The sequence below is a fragment of the Tupaia chinensis genome, unplaced genomic scaffold, assembly GCF_000334495.1.
Source record: "Tupaia chinensis unplaced genomic scaffold, TupChi_1.0 Scaffold000567_1, whole genome shotgun sequence".
Classification (NCBI taxonomy): domain Eukaryota; kingdom Metazoa; phylum Chordata; class Mammalia; order Scandentia; family Tupaiidae; genus Tupaia; species Tupaia belangeri.
In genome coordinates this window covers 2,245,799-2,261,487 of record NW_006160080.1, presented here as the reverse complement: position 1 = coordinate 2,261,487, position 15,689 = coordinate 2,245,799, and the positions used below count along the sequence as shown (strand labels likewise).

The 15,689-nt window shown below is 39.8% G+C and overlaps 1 protein-coding gene across 1 annotated transcript in view; it reads right to left on the bottom strand.

Moving 5' to 3' along the window:
* Positions 1–10,499: 10,499 nt before the first annotated feature.
* SCML1 (Scm polycomb group protein like 1) overlaps positions 10,500–15,689 on the bottom strand; it is a 15,459-nt gene continuing 10,269 nt past the window's right edge. Inside the window, exons 6-8 of the mRNA XM_006157979.2 lie at positions 14,484–15,006; positions 13,069–13,247; positions 10,500–12,010 (exon numbers count right to left, since the gene is read on the bottom strand). Coding sequence (XP_006158041.1) covers positions 11,879–12,010; positions 13,069–13,247; positions 14,484–15,006 — 834 coding nt within the window. The 3' untranslated portion in view covers positions 10,500–11,878. The remainder of the gene's footprint in view (positions 12,011–13,068; positions 13,248–14,483; positions 15,007–15,689) is intronic.

Genomic DNA, 15,689 nt, shown 5'->3' with positions numbered 1-15,689 from the left:
TTCCTCAGGTATCCCAGGAAAGGACTATCTCTGACCAGAGATATGACCCTTCTCTGACCAGAGTCATATCTTATGTGCCTGTGCTTTTTTTTTTTTTAACAGAAGCATTGTTATTGATTTCACAAACATCCCTACTAAATTCTGAAATATCTCAATACACAAACTAACAAAGCAAGATGCAACATTGGACACCAGTAACCCTCATACAATAACTATTTCTAAAAGAGAATACTCATGTGCTGATTTATACATTACAGCTCTATTTCCATTTTAGAAATCAGAACTATTCTTATACATAGGAAAAATAAACAGCAAGAAAACTTTCTTAAAGAGATTTTTTTTTTTTTTTTTTTTGCTATAAGGCACATGCACTTGTTGGAGAGACAGGAGGGATGACTATGCCACTTTCCCTTCTCCTCCATTCTCCTCTCAGGATTTTGAGCATGCATGCACACATATCTGGAGTGAGTTTGTTTTATTATTATTATTATTTAAACATTCAATCGCTATACCTCAGTTAGCTTTGAAAGAGAATTTACCCAACATGAAATACATCTCAGACCAGTCCAGTTGAGAATACTATACACGTTATCATCAACAGGTAATAAACCATATCTGTGTTCCACAAATGTCTTGCCTCTCTATTTTTTCTCCTTAACTTCCTTCCCTATACTCTTCCCCTCTTTCACCCTCCTTCCACACTGTCCTGGAGTGAGTTTTAAGCCACCAGGTCCAGGAGTTGAACCATGGTCAACTATGTGGGAGTCCAGCGACGTTACCATTACACCATCAGCTGGTCCCACAGAAAGCATTTTTTTTTTAAATTCTCAATTTCTTTATAGTATTTAAATTTTTATAGACTTTCAAGTAACTAAAAAGACACTTCACTGAATTTCATGACACTCATAGGGTCTTGCTTCACTGTGAGGGTTTTCTTGTGTTTGAAAGGAACTGGCAAAATTACATGCTTCAAATTGACGCCGGGCATGTGTGCACGCGTGCCCAAAATCCCAAGAGGAGATTGGAGGAGAAGGAATTGTGGTATGGCCACCCCCCCACCACCACCCAGGGTGGTGATTTCTCATTTTCTGTCTTTCTGGTTAGCACATGTGCTCTATAGAAAAAAATCTCAAAAAAAAAAAAATGCTGCGAATGTAAGGAAGGAAAAAGAAAGCATTTTTTAAAAAATAAACAAACTGAGGCCAGTAGGTGGCATGATGATTAAGGGCGCTGGACTCCCACATGGCCAACCATGGTTCAAGTCCCGGACTTGGTGCTTGTGGCTTGCTGTATCACTCTCTTTCCCCCTGCCACCTTCTCTTCCTCTCTGGTCATTTTTTTAAAAGTAAATAAATAAATAAAGTGGTTCTTTAATTTTTTTATTTTAAAAAAGAATAAACAAGCCCATCTCTGGTGGCGTACACATTGTGTTATCACCTGGGGTGCTGGAAGCTGCATGGGAAGCCCAGGTTTAGTTCCCAGCCCAACCTGAACATGCCAGGTGTGTTTGCACAAACCTGAGACCCTATCTAATTGGGAGGCTGCAACAAGATGGTTGTCTATGGTAAGATTCTGTTAAAACATGCCTATTTCTGGCTCTCTCTCTTTTTCCCTTTCCCTCCTCCCTCCTTCTCTCTCTCATGAGGAAATAAAAAGAAAATAATAAAAAGGAGGGGAAAGATTAAATACATCTACATGTACGTATGTAACTTCTCCCTGTTGCATGAGCAACGACTCCTCATTCTTCCTTGGAATTAACCTCATTCAGTCATATACAAACATTGAAAGACAAGTGAAAACAAGATCCAGGCCCTCCACAACAGAGAAGATCTAAAAATAAATACCATAGCAGGTTGCACATATTAACTATTTCCTGTACCAAGTAGAAACTTTGCGTATTTTCCTTTTCAAGGAAGTGCATTTACTCCTTCAGATTCACTGGGACTTTAGGCAAAGATTTCCAGAGATCATAATTTTTTGTTTTTAAATTTACATTTAATCACTGTGTATCTTTACAATGTATAATATGGTTTTTCTCAGCATAAATATAGTGCATATTAGTCAAGTCAAAGATATTATCATACAAATTATTATCAATAGATAACTTTTCACTTTTGTGTGTCTATTGAAAGTTTTGTTTGGGGGACCACCAGCAGGTGGTGTGGTTAAGGTGCTGGACACTCCCACATGGCCAACCACAGTTCGAGTCCTGGACCTGATGGCTTGCTTTCTCACTTTCAATCTCTCTCTGTCTCTCTCTGATCAAATTAAAATAAATTAATAAATAAATAAAATGAAATAAAAATATATTTTAAAAAAATTTTGTTTGAGGGCTGGCAGGTAGAATGGTGGGTAAAGGCACTGGAATCCCATGTGGCCAACTGTCCCAGACTCTGTCCCTTTCTGGTCAAATTAAATAAATGAATAAAGTTAAATAAAACAATTCTTTTAAAAATAGGTTTTGTTTGCCTGTTTTTTTTTCCTGATCCCCTCTCTCTCACCCCCATTACCCACCCACTGCCACTCACCCCCTCCTATACTGGCTTTAGTATCTATAGTTGCCCTCACTGCTATTATTCCTCCCAGTCTTTCAGTTTCTGCTATAGAGTGCAGACATTTGGTGGGCACATACAATGCCTGTCTTTCATAGTCTGGGGTGCTTCACTTAGCATTAAATCTTTCATATTCATCCACTTTGTATCAATTTTTAAAAAGAATTATTTTATTCAACTTTATTTATTATTATTATTATTTAATTTGACCAGAGAAAGACAGAGATAGGCATAGTAAGAAAGCAAGCTCCCAGGTCTGGGATTCAAACCATGGTTGACCATAAAGGAATCTAGCATTTTTAACCACAACACCACCTGCCAGCCCCACTTTGTATCAAATGTGAGGGTCTCATTATTTTTTATGGCTGGGTAGTATTTCATGGAGTATATGTGCCAATTTTTTTCAATCCACTCATCTGTTCTTGGACATTTGGGTTGATTCCATGCCCTAGCTATTGTGAATAATGCTGCTACAAATATGAATGTGCGTTTTTCCAACTGAGGGTTTTCCTATCCTTTGAGTAGATACCCAGGAGTGGAATTACTAAAGTCGAATGGTAGTTCTATTTGAAAATTTCTGGGGAATCTCCATATCATTCTCCACAGTGGCTATAATAATTTACATTCCCACCAACAGCGTAGGAGAGTTCCCTTTTCACCACAGCCTCGTCAGCACTTATCATTCTTTGTTTAATCTTAGCCATCCCCAGTTTTTATTTGGCAGATCAACTTTGAACAGAAACTGGATATTAAGAATTTCCTATGTATCTGTAGGCAAAAGACATCTTTCCACCATATTCTGTGGTTACTATCAATGTAGGGAGAGAATAGAGGAAGAATGGTTTGACATAGAGGTTAACTGAAAACAGAATAGTAATGAAACATAATTTTTGTCTTTAAAAACAGAGGGTCGTTGTTTCAGTTATGTATTGCTGCATAGTAATAGATATTCATTATCTCAGTTTCTATGGGTCAGGAATCCAATCCTCACTTAGATGAGAGATTTTGGCTCAGGCTATCTCAAGAGATTTCAGTCAAATTGGCAGTGATCTCATCGGAAGGTTCTATGGGTGTTGGGGTGGGAATCTACTTCCCAGCTCACTCACAAAGTTGCAGGCTGACCTTGCACGGGTAAGTTGTGACTCTTCAAGGGCCATTTCAAGACATGGCAGCTCGCTTCCCCCAGGGCAAGCAGATTTAGAGTACGCCTAAGACAGGATTCAAAGCCTTTAACATCAAATCCAAGAATTGATTTCTCATCACTTCTGCTATTAAGGCAAGGGAGAGAGTAGAGTTCAGACTCAATGGAAGGGGATTACACAAGGGTATAGATACCAAAGAGTGGGGATCTTTGGAGATATGTTTATTAGCCAAAATGAGAGAGCTGCTTTAAATATTTTGAGTGGCTTTAGAGTGAGAGGAGGGTCTGAGTTCAGAAAACAAAAGCAGCATGATGATAAATCAGCTGGCACAAAGTAGACAGGCCCAGACGTTGCAGAAAATGAGATTAGCCAGGTTAGGGAGAGTTGTATTACAGTCATGAGGGCGATTATTATGAATATGTATTCGGCGACATAGAAATTATATTAGATTCACGCACCCTCCTGGAGAAGACAGCCATTTGTGACCATGAAAACGGGTAGCTAGTGTCTACAGAATGGGGCAGCAGGAGGTGAGGCCCATAGGAATAGACAGAAACAGCTGTGCCCAGGAAAAGGAAGCAAAGGAATGTGATAACTAATTCTCTCTCTCTCCTTTCTCTCTCTCTCTCTCTCTCTCTCTCTCTCTGTGTGTGTATGAGAGAGGGGGAGAAATGAGATGTCTACTTTATGCTATCTATTGAGCATTCCAAGGGACTCCAATAAATATCACTGCTCTTTCCCCTGTCTCCAAATTCTGAAAAGGTGAGAAATAGAGTAAAGATGGAGCCTAAGATCTCATCTTTCTCCTACTGGAGGTAAGTAGGAGGATATATCTTGGTGTAAGAGTGCAAGGTGCCCGTGTTAGCTAGACTCACTCAACCAGAAATCCTGCCCTACCAGCATTCTGACTCCGAAGCAGAAGGCAGAGCTAGACAAAGTGTTGCCAGTTATTCTTCCTAAATTCACTGATCAGAAAAAGTTTCCCCATGTCAGGAATGGAATGAATAAAATGGAGACAGAGACCAGTAATTCATCTGCCTTTACAATCAGGAAACCCAAGACATTGTGTGAATACAATCCATACTGATGTATGGAATCTTCCAGGCCCCATTTCATAAATAAGTAACTAGAAAAACTGAATTCAGAGTGCTAACAACTTTGAAACGACCTGACCGGGTACTTGGAGGAATTCACTAGAAGGCAGGACAGGTGAAAAGGCACCATTTGAGAGGGCACAGGGTGGAGGGGTGGTGGTGAAGAGAGGAGGGGCTTCACTTCCTGCCCATTGCTTCTTCCAGAAAAGCACCCTGAGTCTGCTGTAAGTTGATGAGTTTTAGACATCTGTATTTTTTTTTTTGAGAGGTTTTTGCTATAGGGCGCATGCACTCACCAGAAAGACAGAGAGAGACAGAGAGACAGAAAGCGAGAAATCACCATCCAGGGGGAATGACCATGCCACAATCCCTTCTCCTCCATTCTCCTCTTGGGATTTGGGCCTGCATGCACACATGCCCCGTGTGATTTTAAGCCACCAGGTCCGGGACTCAAACCATGGTAGACTATATGGGAGTCCAGCGACATAGCCATTACGCTAACTGCTGGTCCCTAGACAACTGTATTTTCATTCAGTCAAACGGCAGACTCGCCACACTGCCACTTACCCTAGCTTTGTTTCCTCAATTCTCTGTGGTGTATGTTTTTTTCTATATGCCTCCCAATAGTATTTGCTAAAAAGAAATGAGTTCAGACTTTACACCATATTACTTCATGTCTATTACGTCAACCTTGTTCCCTTTTTTAACCACATCAGGAAGAACAGGTGTTTCTTAGTGGTAGGTGGCTTAACTGTTGTCAGCTTATATTAAGAAATCTCTGGGAAGGAGTCTAAATATTTACCATTAATTTACTGAAATTCTCTGTAGGTTAAATGTTACTTGCCTTCAGACATCTCTAAAGAAAAAATAGATAGCTTGCTTTCATAATTTGGATACTTAATCTTCTTAAACTTTTTAGCATGGAAATTTTCACACAGATTTAAGAGTAGAGAGATTTGTATAGTGGATTCCCATGTATGTGACACTAGCTTCAACAAAGTCAACATAAAGTCAATTCCTGTTCATCTACACACCTTCCCTTGCTAGATTATTTCAAAGCAATCCCAGATACCATCTCATTTAATCTGTAAAACTTTAGTATATATCTCTAAGCAATAAGAGCACGACTTCTCCAAAATGTAATTAAAATACCATTAGCATCATTGTTAGAAATGAATAATAACATTTTAATGTCATCCATTGGGTGTCCACCTTTTCCTGCATAGTCTCATATATGCCTTTTTACTGGGGCGTCTTTTAATCAGAATCTAAATAAGATCTGTGCATTTGGAGGACTTGTCTCTTGAGAAACTTGTAATCTTTCTCTTTTTTCCCCCTTGAGGAATGCCAGAAATTTGTTAAATGTCTCATTAAATGTGATGGTCTCCTCCTAATATTAACTAATACCTAAAGGTAAAATGGCCATGTAAGGCAAGGCATTTTGCCTATGATGGTGGATATAATTTCACATTTCAAAGTTTTCTTTATAATTGTGTGTTTTTGGCAGATCCAATTAGATTCCTTTTGTTTCCATTCCACTGTGGTTGTTGCAAGGCTCAGACAAGCTCTGCAATTTTCTTGCTGTAACCTTGGGTTTACATTATTGGCCTTTAATCCCACTAATGTTGTTTCTTTGCACTAACCTTTTAAAATCACCTGGTAAGATTTTGAAAGTTAACATTTTATATGTCTTAAATCACCCATTTTTTCATATTTTGATATTTATGCAACTGGTTTGCATATTATTATTGGTGGTGATAGTCTAATAGGCCTATTCCTATTTGATTCATTAGAAAGTGGTGCATCTGGGAACCAGCAGTTAGCGTAATGGCTATGTCGCTGGATTCCCACGTAGTCGACCGCGGTTCGCGTCCCAGACCCGGTGGTTTAAAACTCACGCCGGGCGCGTGTGCGTGCGTGCCCAAGATCCTGGGAGGAGAATGGAGGAGAAGGGATTGTGGCGTGACCATCCCCCCTGGGGAGTGATTTCTCACTTTCTGTCTCTATGTCTCTCTCTGTCTGGCGAGCGCACGCGCCCTATAGTGAAAAAAAAATCTCTCTCAAAAAAAAAAGTGGTGCATCTTGCAATCTGAGTCTTAGACTGGATGAAATATATTATTATTTTTTGGGGAGAGGTTTTTGCTATGTGGCACGTGTGCTCACCAGAAAGACAGAGAGAGACAGAGAGAAAGCGAGAAATCATCCCCCAGGGGGGATGGCCACACTGCAATCCCTTCTCTTCCATTGTCTTCTCAGGATCTTGGGCACACACGCACATGCGCCCGGTGTGAGTTTAAGCCACTGGGTCTGGGACTCGAACTGTGGTCGACTACATGGGAACCCAGCAACATAGCCATTATGCTAACTGCTGGTCCCGAAATATATTATTGAAATTAGATAATATAAAGGGTCTGCTCTGTGGAATTTCTATCCCCTCTGAAAGGTGGACAACCACCGTGGGACAGACATTTGGAAAGATATGGGTAGTTTGGGATTGGACCAGGAACATAGAAGCCATTCTAAGTCTTCAGAATTGGTTTCATACAGAATCAGAAACGTATATAGTTGTTGGAAGGCAGGGGGCCAAGGTAATGAGGAAGTTTCGAGAAATATGGAAGTGCAAGGGTTGTAGGAAGGTCCCTGTAGTGGTCTCGGCTGCCTGCATGATTGAAACTTAACCTTAAGATGACATTCAGAGACCACTGGCATACCCCACATATGCCTTCTGCTGAGCGAGGTCTGTCCTGTGGGGCTACCAGAGGAAAACTATTTGTCCTTACCTTCTTCCTTCCAAAATTATGACGGAGTGTCTCTTGTGGCAAAATCTAAGAACCAAATTTTACTAGCAAAGGAGAGTGGGAAATGTAACTTTCAGGCTTTATGCCCCTTAAGGACAGAGAGCAACTTAGAAAGGCTGGGATGGTGGCAAGTATCAGCCATGTCCAGAACTTCAGAACTGTAGACAAGCATAATTGCTCTCATCTTGTATGAATATAAAAGGAAGGTATAATATATTTGTCCTACTCCCAATGGATTGACTCCTGTACCCCATAGAGTATGTACGCTCCTACCTGATATTAGTCCCTGGTATTAGTGGACTTGAGTATCCAAGACGAGCCAAAGCCAGGTAGAGGGGTGAAGCTAAAAGTAGAGTGCAGCTTGCAGAGGCCATAACCATGCCCTAGCTGTCTCCATGGCCCTAAGGGATTATATTTAAGTGAATTTGCCCAAGTGTTTTGGTTCTTTGAAGACAGGGACACACAGCTATGGAAGCCTTATGGACATATCACTTATTGGTGTTTGGGACTGACTCACATGCTATATCTCATGTGTCCTGAGGTTCTCCTTTTCATGAATGTAAGTTCACCTCAACTATGTTCTAGGAAGCTTGAGGGAAGGAGCTAGGTCCATTATTTCTTAAGGATCTCCCCTCAGAGCTGATAACAACCCTAAAGCCAGAGGAAGTGATCTCCTAACATGAGAGATTCTTCTACTATAGCAAGTAGAGAAGCCGAGTTCAACCTGAGTATGTACTTACTACGGAGAGTCACTTTCAGGTTCAAGCCCATCAACTTGCTAGACAAAACAGGGCTGAAAACAGGGAAATAGAGGAAGGAGAAAGTCCACCACATTCCAAGGGTGGGCCCTTGTTTCTCTGTCCTCTCTACTCTAGAGCCCTCCCTCATTGCCTTATCAGCCTCTAAAGACATTGCAAGCAGGTCCCAGCATCAGGATGGAGAAAGAGGCTCCAAAATTTCCACTCATCTCATGTACTCAGCCAACCCTGAGGTCAGAATGATCCCTTCTGAAGCTAAAAAGAGCAGGGCTCCCCCGCCCCCAGGGCACTGCTCCTAGTCATGGCGTTTACTCTCTAAGTAAGAGAGTAAACATGGAGCTCAAGTCAAAGGACGGACTGAGAGGCAAAGCTAGAAGAAAGAGCACTGTATGCATGCTGGGAAAAACTATGTTGTACACTATAGAGATGCACAGTGATTAAAAGTAAATGAAGGGGCCAGCAGATGGCCTAGTGGTTATGTTGATGAACTCCCACATGGCTGACTGTGGTTCGAGTGCTGGACCCGGTGGCTTCAAAATCACACTGGGAGCATGTGCATGCATGCCCAAGATCCTGGCCATTCCCCCTGGGGGATGATTTCTCACTTTACCTGTCTCTCTCTCTCTGGCAAGTGCACATGCCCTAAAGCAAAAATCTCTTTTTAAAAAAGTAAATTAAATAAAATTTTTAAAATAATGATTTCCCCCTCCCCACTGCAAAAAAAAAACAAAAAAAAAACTGACATCTGTTCCCATTCTAGCCCATTGGGCAGCATCCCCACTGCCTCAGTCAAGACCCCATCATCTCCAATGAACTGCAGGACATGCAGCTGAGAAGCAACAGCAGAAGTGTCTGGGTTCCTCCCAAGCAGCAGCAGTGCGTGGAGTGGGGGGTCAGATAATTAAGACTACTGAACTGTAACCTTCATCCTCCCTGTGAAAGCCAAGCCATCTGAAGACATAGGGGTAATAGCAGGTGTATCAGGGAAATGGCTTCTGGCTCCCCCACTGATAAAAGAGTAGGCAGAGTGGCCAGCCAGACGAACAGCTTGGGATGAGGTGTCTGGGGGACACTGGCATTTTCTAGCCTGGTCACATAAGCAGATAACATTGCAAGTAATGAAGGATTTGAGCACAGATCATCAACTTAATTTTTTATGGGCCCCCTGGGGTCTTGTTTAAAGCCCCTATAAGAGGTCAGCCCTTTGTTCTCAGGTATCCTAATCAGGGTAGGTTTTAAAACTCAAGTGCAAGTTGACACTTGAACACCGGTGTTAGGAGTGCTGGTCCCCTGTGCAGTTGAAGTCCACATAACTTTTGACTTCCCCAAAACATGACTAGTGAGTCAGTCAGTGGCGTGATGATTTGGGTAGCTGCATGCCACATGGCTTACTGCACTGTTTGCATCCCAGATCTGGTGACTTGGAAACGTGTGCATGCGTGCCCCAAATCTGAAGACGACAATGGAGGAGAAGGTATTGGAGGATGACTTGGGGATGCTTTCTTACTTTCCCTTCCCCTCTCTCTCGTGAGCATCCTCACCCTATAGCAAATTAAAAAATAATAATAATGCCTAGTAATAGCCTACTTTTTATCTGTAGCCTTACCTATTGTGTTGACGACCACATATTTTGTATGTTATTAGACACTATTTTCTTACACTAAATTAAGCTGGAGAAAAGAAAATGTTATTAAGAAAATCATAAGGAAGAGAATACATTTAAAGCACTCTCCTGTATTTTCCAATGTATTTACTGGAAAAAAAAATCTGTGTACAAGGGTGTCTTCAAAAACTTCATGGAAAATATGTATTACACAACAAACCATCCATGGATTAAAAAAAAATGTTTTGCACTTAAAAAGACCTGTATTTCAATTTCTCCATGAGATTTTTGAAATCTCCTCCTATAAGTGGACCCCCACAGTTCAAATCCATGTTGTGTAAGAGTCAATCTTATTTGGACATACAAAGCCACAAACTTAAGAGTGGCTCTTTTTAAATTTTAACAAATTACACATTAATATAATGCAGTGACGGTAAAATAAAACAAAATCTGAGGCTTTGACAGTAATTGTTGAGGTTATTTAACTTTATTGTATTTAAAAATCATAACATGACAAAACAGTGTTTATACAAACACCTGAGAATTGTTCAGCTGGTCACAGCATCTTCATACAAACAATTTGAAAGAAGACCAAGTTTAAGTTAGAATGTCATCTTATAACACATAAGGAATAGCATAAATTAACTCTCCATTTAAATCACATGTGTCTAATATGCAGTCGCATTTCTGTGTGAAGTATCCTTGGTATTCTAAACAGAAAATATATATTTTTTTCCCCTGGTGAAATTTTATTGGCACTTATAATTTATGGTTAGTACTATTAGTATCCATTCTCATAGCTTATAAACCTTATATCAGGGTTTATAAGTTATATAATATATAGCAATAGTAACAAATAATAATAAATAGTATAACTTATAAAATCAAGCCCAAAACAATAAGTCAGAACTAACGGATTTTTCAAGATCTAGCAGAATAAATGGCTCAGAACTCAGCAGATTAATTAGAAGCACTGCATAGCAGAGAGAACTTCCCTGAATGGAAAGTAGTCTATAGATGGTTTCTTATCCCTGAAGAGGAAGCTGAGAGGTAATGGAAATGGCAAATGATACATATAAATTTTACACAATAAATATATCTCGTTAATACATAGTTCGTCATTCCCTCTGCAGCAGTGCAAAGTGCCATTTTAAATTAAAAAAGATTCACTTGCATATATATGCTTCAAGTATACAATGAAATATAAATATAAAACAGTACCCATATGGGGATTAAACCCAGACAATAAAATATATAGCTTTTAGAAAGTTGGACATAGGCATCTTCAGAGAGAGGTGAACGGTGAATGTCTAGTTAAATGTCCAAACTTAGCTAACATGTGAAAGTTTTAAAATAGGTACTTTTGCTGTAAAATATCTCTTGCATAAAACAACCATTTTATCTATCCTCTAATTTATCTAAAAATTGTTAAGAATACTTTAAGAAACCTTGTAAGGTTTTTTTTCCCTGTAAATCTGAACAAATAAAATATTTGAGAAAGAGATGATATCTAAAGGCACACTGACTGATAAATTCTCTTGTGAGGAAAAATTCTCATGGATTTAATTATGGAAGCTGCCAATCCCAAATATTTCCTCTTTTAGCTGTTTTGGTTCTATATATAAAGGTGAACCAAAATCAAAGGTTGTTCACTGTTTCCTGCATGAAGTATATTTGTAGACGATGAAGTATATTTCTAAACTATGCAATGAAAATAATAAGAATGAACTTCCTATTTAAATATGCTCATACTAATATGCTAAGTGGTTTTTAAGGAAGTAAACTGGACTGAAATGTTCTGTAATTTTGGATATAACATATAGTAAGAGGGGCTTTCTATAAGATAGATATTGCTAAGGGCAGAAAAATGATTTTTCAAAAGGAAGAATTGGTTTCCCTAGAAGTAAGCCCCATCTAAACTGACACAAATTTTAAAAGTTAAAGTGTTTTTCTTTAAGTTTGTCAACGTAGTGGGACAGCTTCACGACAGTCCCCAGCTTCAGCCCCATATACTGCATCATCATGTCATTCTTGAGTAGGAGTAGAGCCTTCCCATCAATATCCTGCAGAGAGAAAGAATCATTTACAATACTTGCATATTTTAGCAGAGTGGTCATTTCTTTATATACAAGAACATGTAAAACAAACTAGAGCAGCTCATTCAGAGAATACACATCTATTTTATGAACACTGTTAAAATTTGCATAGTGAAGCATGATTTGATAACTTATAACTTACTTCAAATTTTAAGAGAAAAGAAATTTAATGTAGCATCTTTGAAAAATGTCCTAAGCATCCAACTACCTGATTTTAAATAAATAATGCATGTTGAATAAAATACTATATATCTATGAACAAAAGGCCAAAATCTATGAACAGTAGAAATGAATTTCAGACGGTCATTATCTTTCTGAGAGGAACTGGGAATATGTCAGCATTGATGCAAACTATAAATGTGCTACCCAGAGTTGTCTTTATGTTGAAAGCTAATCAGTTAGTTGTCTGAAGCTAGTTAGATGCTAAAACTAATTACTATTTTTTTAACTATACTGAAGTGAGTATATCAGATATTAGATCACAAATTAATTTTGGTAGAAAAAATATGAAAATATCACTTAATCATAATATCCTTGTAAACTTATTCATTACATTAACCAATTTATGTCATGGAAGCATATGATTTGGTATTCATGAGTTCCTGTTTAAAATCTTATGCAGTTGCTGGATTCATTGATCGGCCTAACAAGGAGGCCTCCCTGTGACAGATTGTGGTCATGCCCTCCTACCATGGTCTTGGAGCCAAGAAGGGAGTAGGAAGGGGAGAGGATCCTTGTACTTTATCACCAAGGAGAGGTACAGCTGAGAATGGCAATGCTGAATGGTCATCTCTCCAGAACTTGAGGCCATTTGGTATCTTAGGCACTTGGATACCCATTTAAAAAAACAGACCATCAACCTACCATTTAAGGATCTAACGTAGAGAAAATAACCTCTCTCACAGAGGAAAATCAGTTGATAGGGTTCCCCCACCATCCACACTACTCAGCATCCAACTGAAAGGCCTGCACAGAGGTCATTCAAAGGCATTATGGCAGGAAAACCGGATCAAAAGATACATTACATGTTGCCTGAAGAGGTCGGCGAGGGGGCCTGATATCTGAGGATCTGTATGTCTCATAAACTGTATCACTTCCTCCACAGACCAGGTTGAAGGGTCCTTAGAGAAGCCTTGTTTCAGGACACTGGGGTCAGGTACAGCTATAAAACTTGGAGCTTCAACAGGGGGAAAAAAAACAAATCATACTTGACCGAATCATTATCCTGAAAGAAGAGATGTTAGGTAGGAAGTAATGGTGTCATTCCTGGAACTTTGTTAAGTACCCCAGCAAGGACTCAAGACTTCAGCCGTGAAACCTAGTAAAAGTCTATGTAAAGGTGAACTAAGATGGCTACACAGAAGTGTCCCATTTGACCTCCTCTTAACAACAAAAGCGACTCCAGACAGTACCTTAAAGCTTCAAAGATCATAGAACAGACTGTGGAACAATCCAAGGTCTCTTTGGCCACAGGCAAATACAGCAAAAGATCTGTTACTTGGGTTAAATTAGGTTAATCAACCTAACCCATGACTCTCTTCCTTCAAGTATGTTAATGAGTTTCTCTGAATCTCTGTTTGAATTAGGTTTATTTTACTAGCTAAATACAATGAGAATCCCCCAAATTTACAGTTTTACAGCTGCTTAAATTTATTCACTCTAATCAAGGAGTTTCAATAACCCCATTATCTGTGAGAGCCAACATGTTCATGTATTCAATATGGATGTTTTTAGCATCATTTTATTCATTAGATTCTCATCTCATGCTTATCTGAATTTTAAAGAAAACAAGATTTTTCTTTACTAAGTCAGAAGTAATTTTAACATCTTATTTAATTTCTCTTTCATGTTTAATTGCATAGTAATAGATGCTGTGGTTGAAGGTTTATATAGTTATAAAAGAGATAACTGAGACATGAAACAATTTCAGTGCTCATACCTGGAAAGGCTTTAGCTGTGCTCTCACTGAGTTGTGCTCAAATTTCTTTGGGTCCTGACAGTATCCATCCACTCAACCAGAGCACTTGGCTCCCTAAAGTTAGCGTGTGAGAGCTGGGGTGGTTTGGCAATTACCTCAAAAGATTTATTTCTCTAACCACAAGTTTGATCTTTTCATGGGTGAATTAGCCAAAGGTATCCTCTTTTTATCCTATTACCTGAAATGACCATTGCTATTTCAGAAGTGTTTTGAGTTATTTACCCAGAGCAAGGGTAAAGAAAAATAGAAGATTAGGAAAATAAGTGGAGAAAAGTCACATCTGTGGCTTAGCACGGTACCTGGCACGTAATACGCGTTCAACAAATAGATGCCCCACCAGAAATACCACCTAAAACCAGTACTCAACATAGGAAATAAATTGCTCCCACTAGCTTGCACCAAGGATGGTGAGGAACATAGGCTGAATAGTATTTCTTGTATTAGGTGTCATCTCAAACTCACCAAAGTTTTGAGGAATGTGGAAAGATGACAGAATATGTTTATTTTCTACAATAGCTGGGTAATTTTCCGTCTCCGGGTTCTGTGCCAGATCCGATTCTTCTTGAGTCAGTATGGCTGAAGGCACTGATCGGGCACACGAGAGCATGCTGCTACCACTGTGAGCCCCAGGGCTGGCAAAGCAGGACACTGCAGAAGTGCCAGGCACCACATCATCGGATGTGAAATATGGCTGGTATCCTTGTGAGGGGAAGAATGAGGCAGGCAGTGGGCTCTGGGTGGGGGTTGGCCGCTCAAACTCCCTGTGTGGGGATGACTGCTCTGGCTCCTGGTACTCCTGGGACTGATAAGATGTTTCTTCATTGTTGCTCTGAGAGTCAATTTCCCGCCTTCCCACTGGCGTAGTTGGGCTATAACTTTCTGGATACGAGAATGAACTCATAGCCTCCCTTTTCTTCATTTTCCGGTATCTCATTTTCTTAGCAAGCAGGTAATTATAATTTTTGAATGCATATCCAAGTGGCTTCTGAAATGACACAAACCCAGCATAAATTGGTGGTGAATAAAAGAGGAAATAAAATGAGTAGTAAATACATTAATACTTATTTTCCAAACATTATTTTTAAAAAATGCTCCATTTTTATTATGATTAATATTTATTCATCTTCAACTCTACATGTTAATTACATGTTATATAGGATGATTGTTAACATAAAATATTCAGTGTTCGGGCCAACAGTTGGCATGGTGATTAAGGCACTGGATTTCCACACGGTAGACCATGGTTCAAGTCTCAGATCTGGCAGCTTTAGAATCACGCTGTGTGCATGTGTATGCATGCCTGAAATCCCAGGAGAATGAAGGGGAGAGGACTCTGGAGTGGCCGTCCCCCGAGGGGTGATTTCTCATATTTCCTCTCTCCATCTCTCTAGCGAGCACTCATGCCCTATAGTGAAAACGTTAAAAAAAAAAAACAACAACTCAGTGTCATAATTTACCAAACCCAAACTTCAGTTTTCATCTCCATCTGCTACTAAAGTTAATCTAGGGAACCAGCAGTTAGCGTAATGGCTATGTCGCTGGACTCCCACGTAGTCGACCGCGGTTCGTGTCCCGGACCCGGTGGCTTAAAACTCACGCCGGGCGCGTGTGCGTGCGTGCCCAAGATCCCAAGAGGAGAATGGAGGAGAAGGGATTGCGGCGTGACCA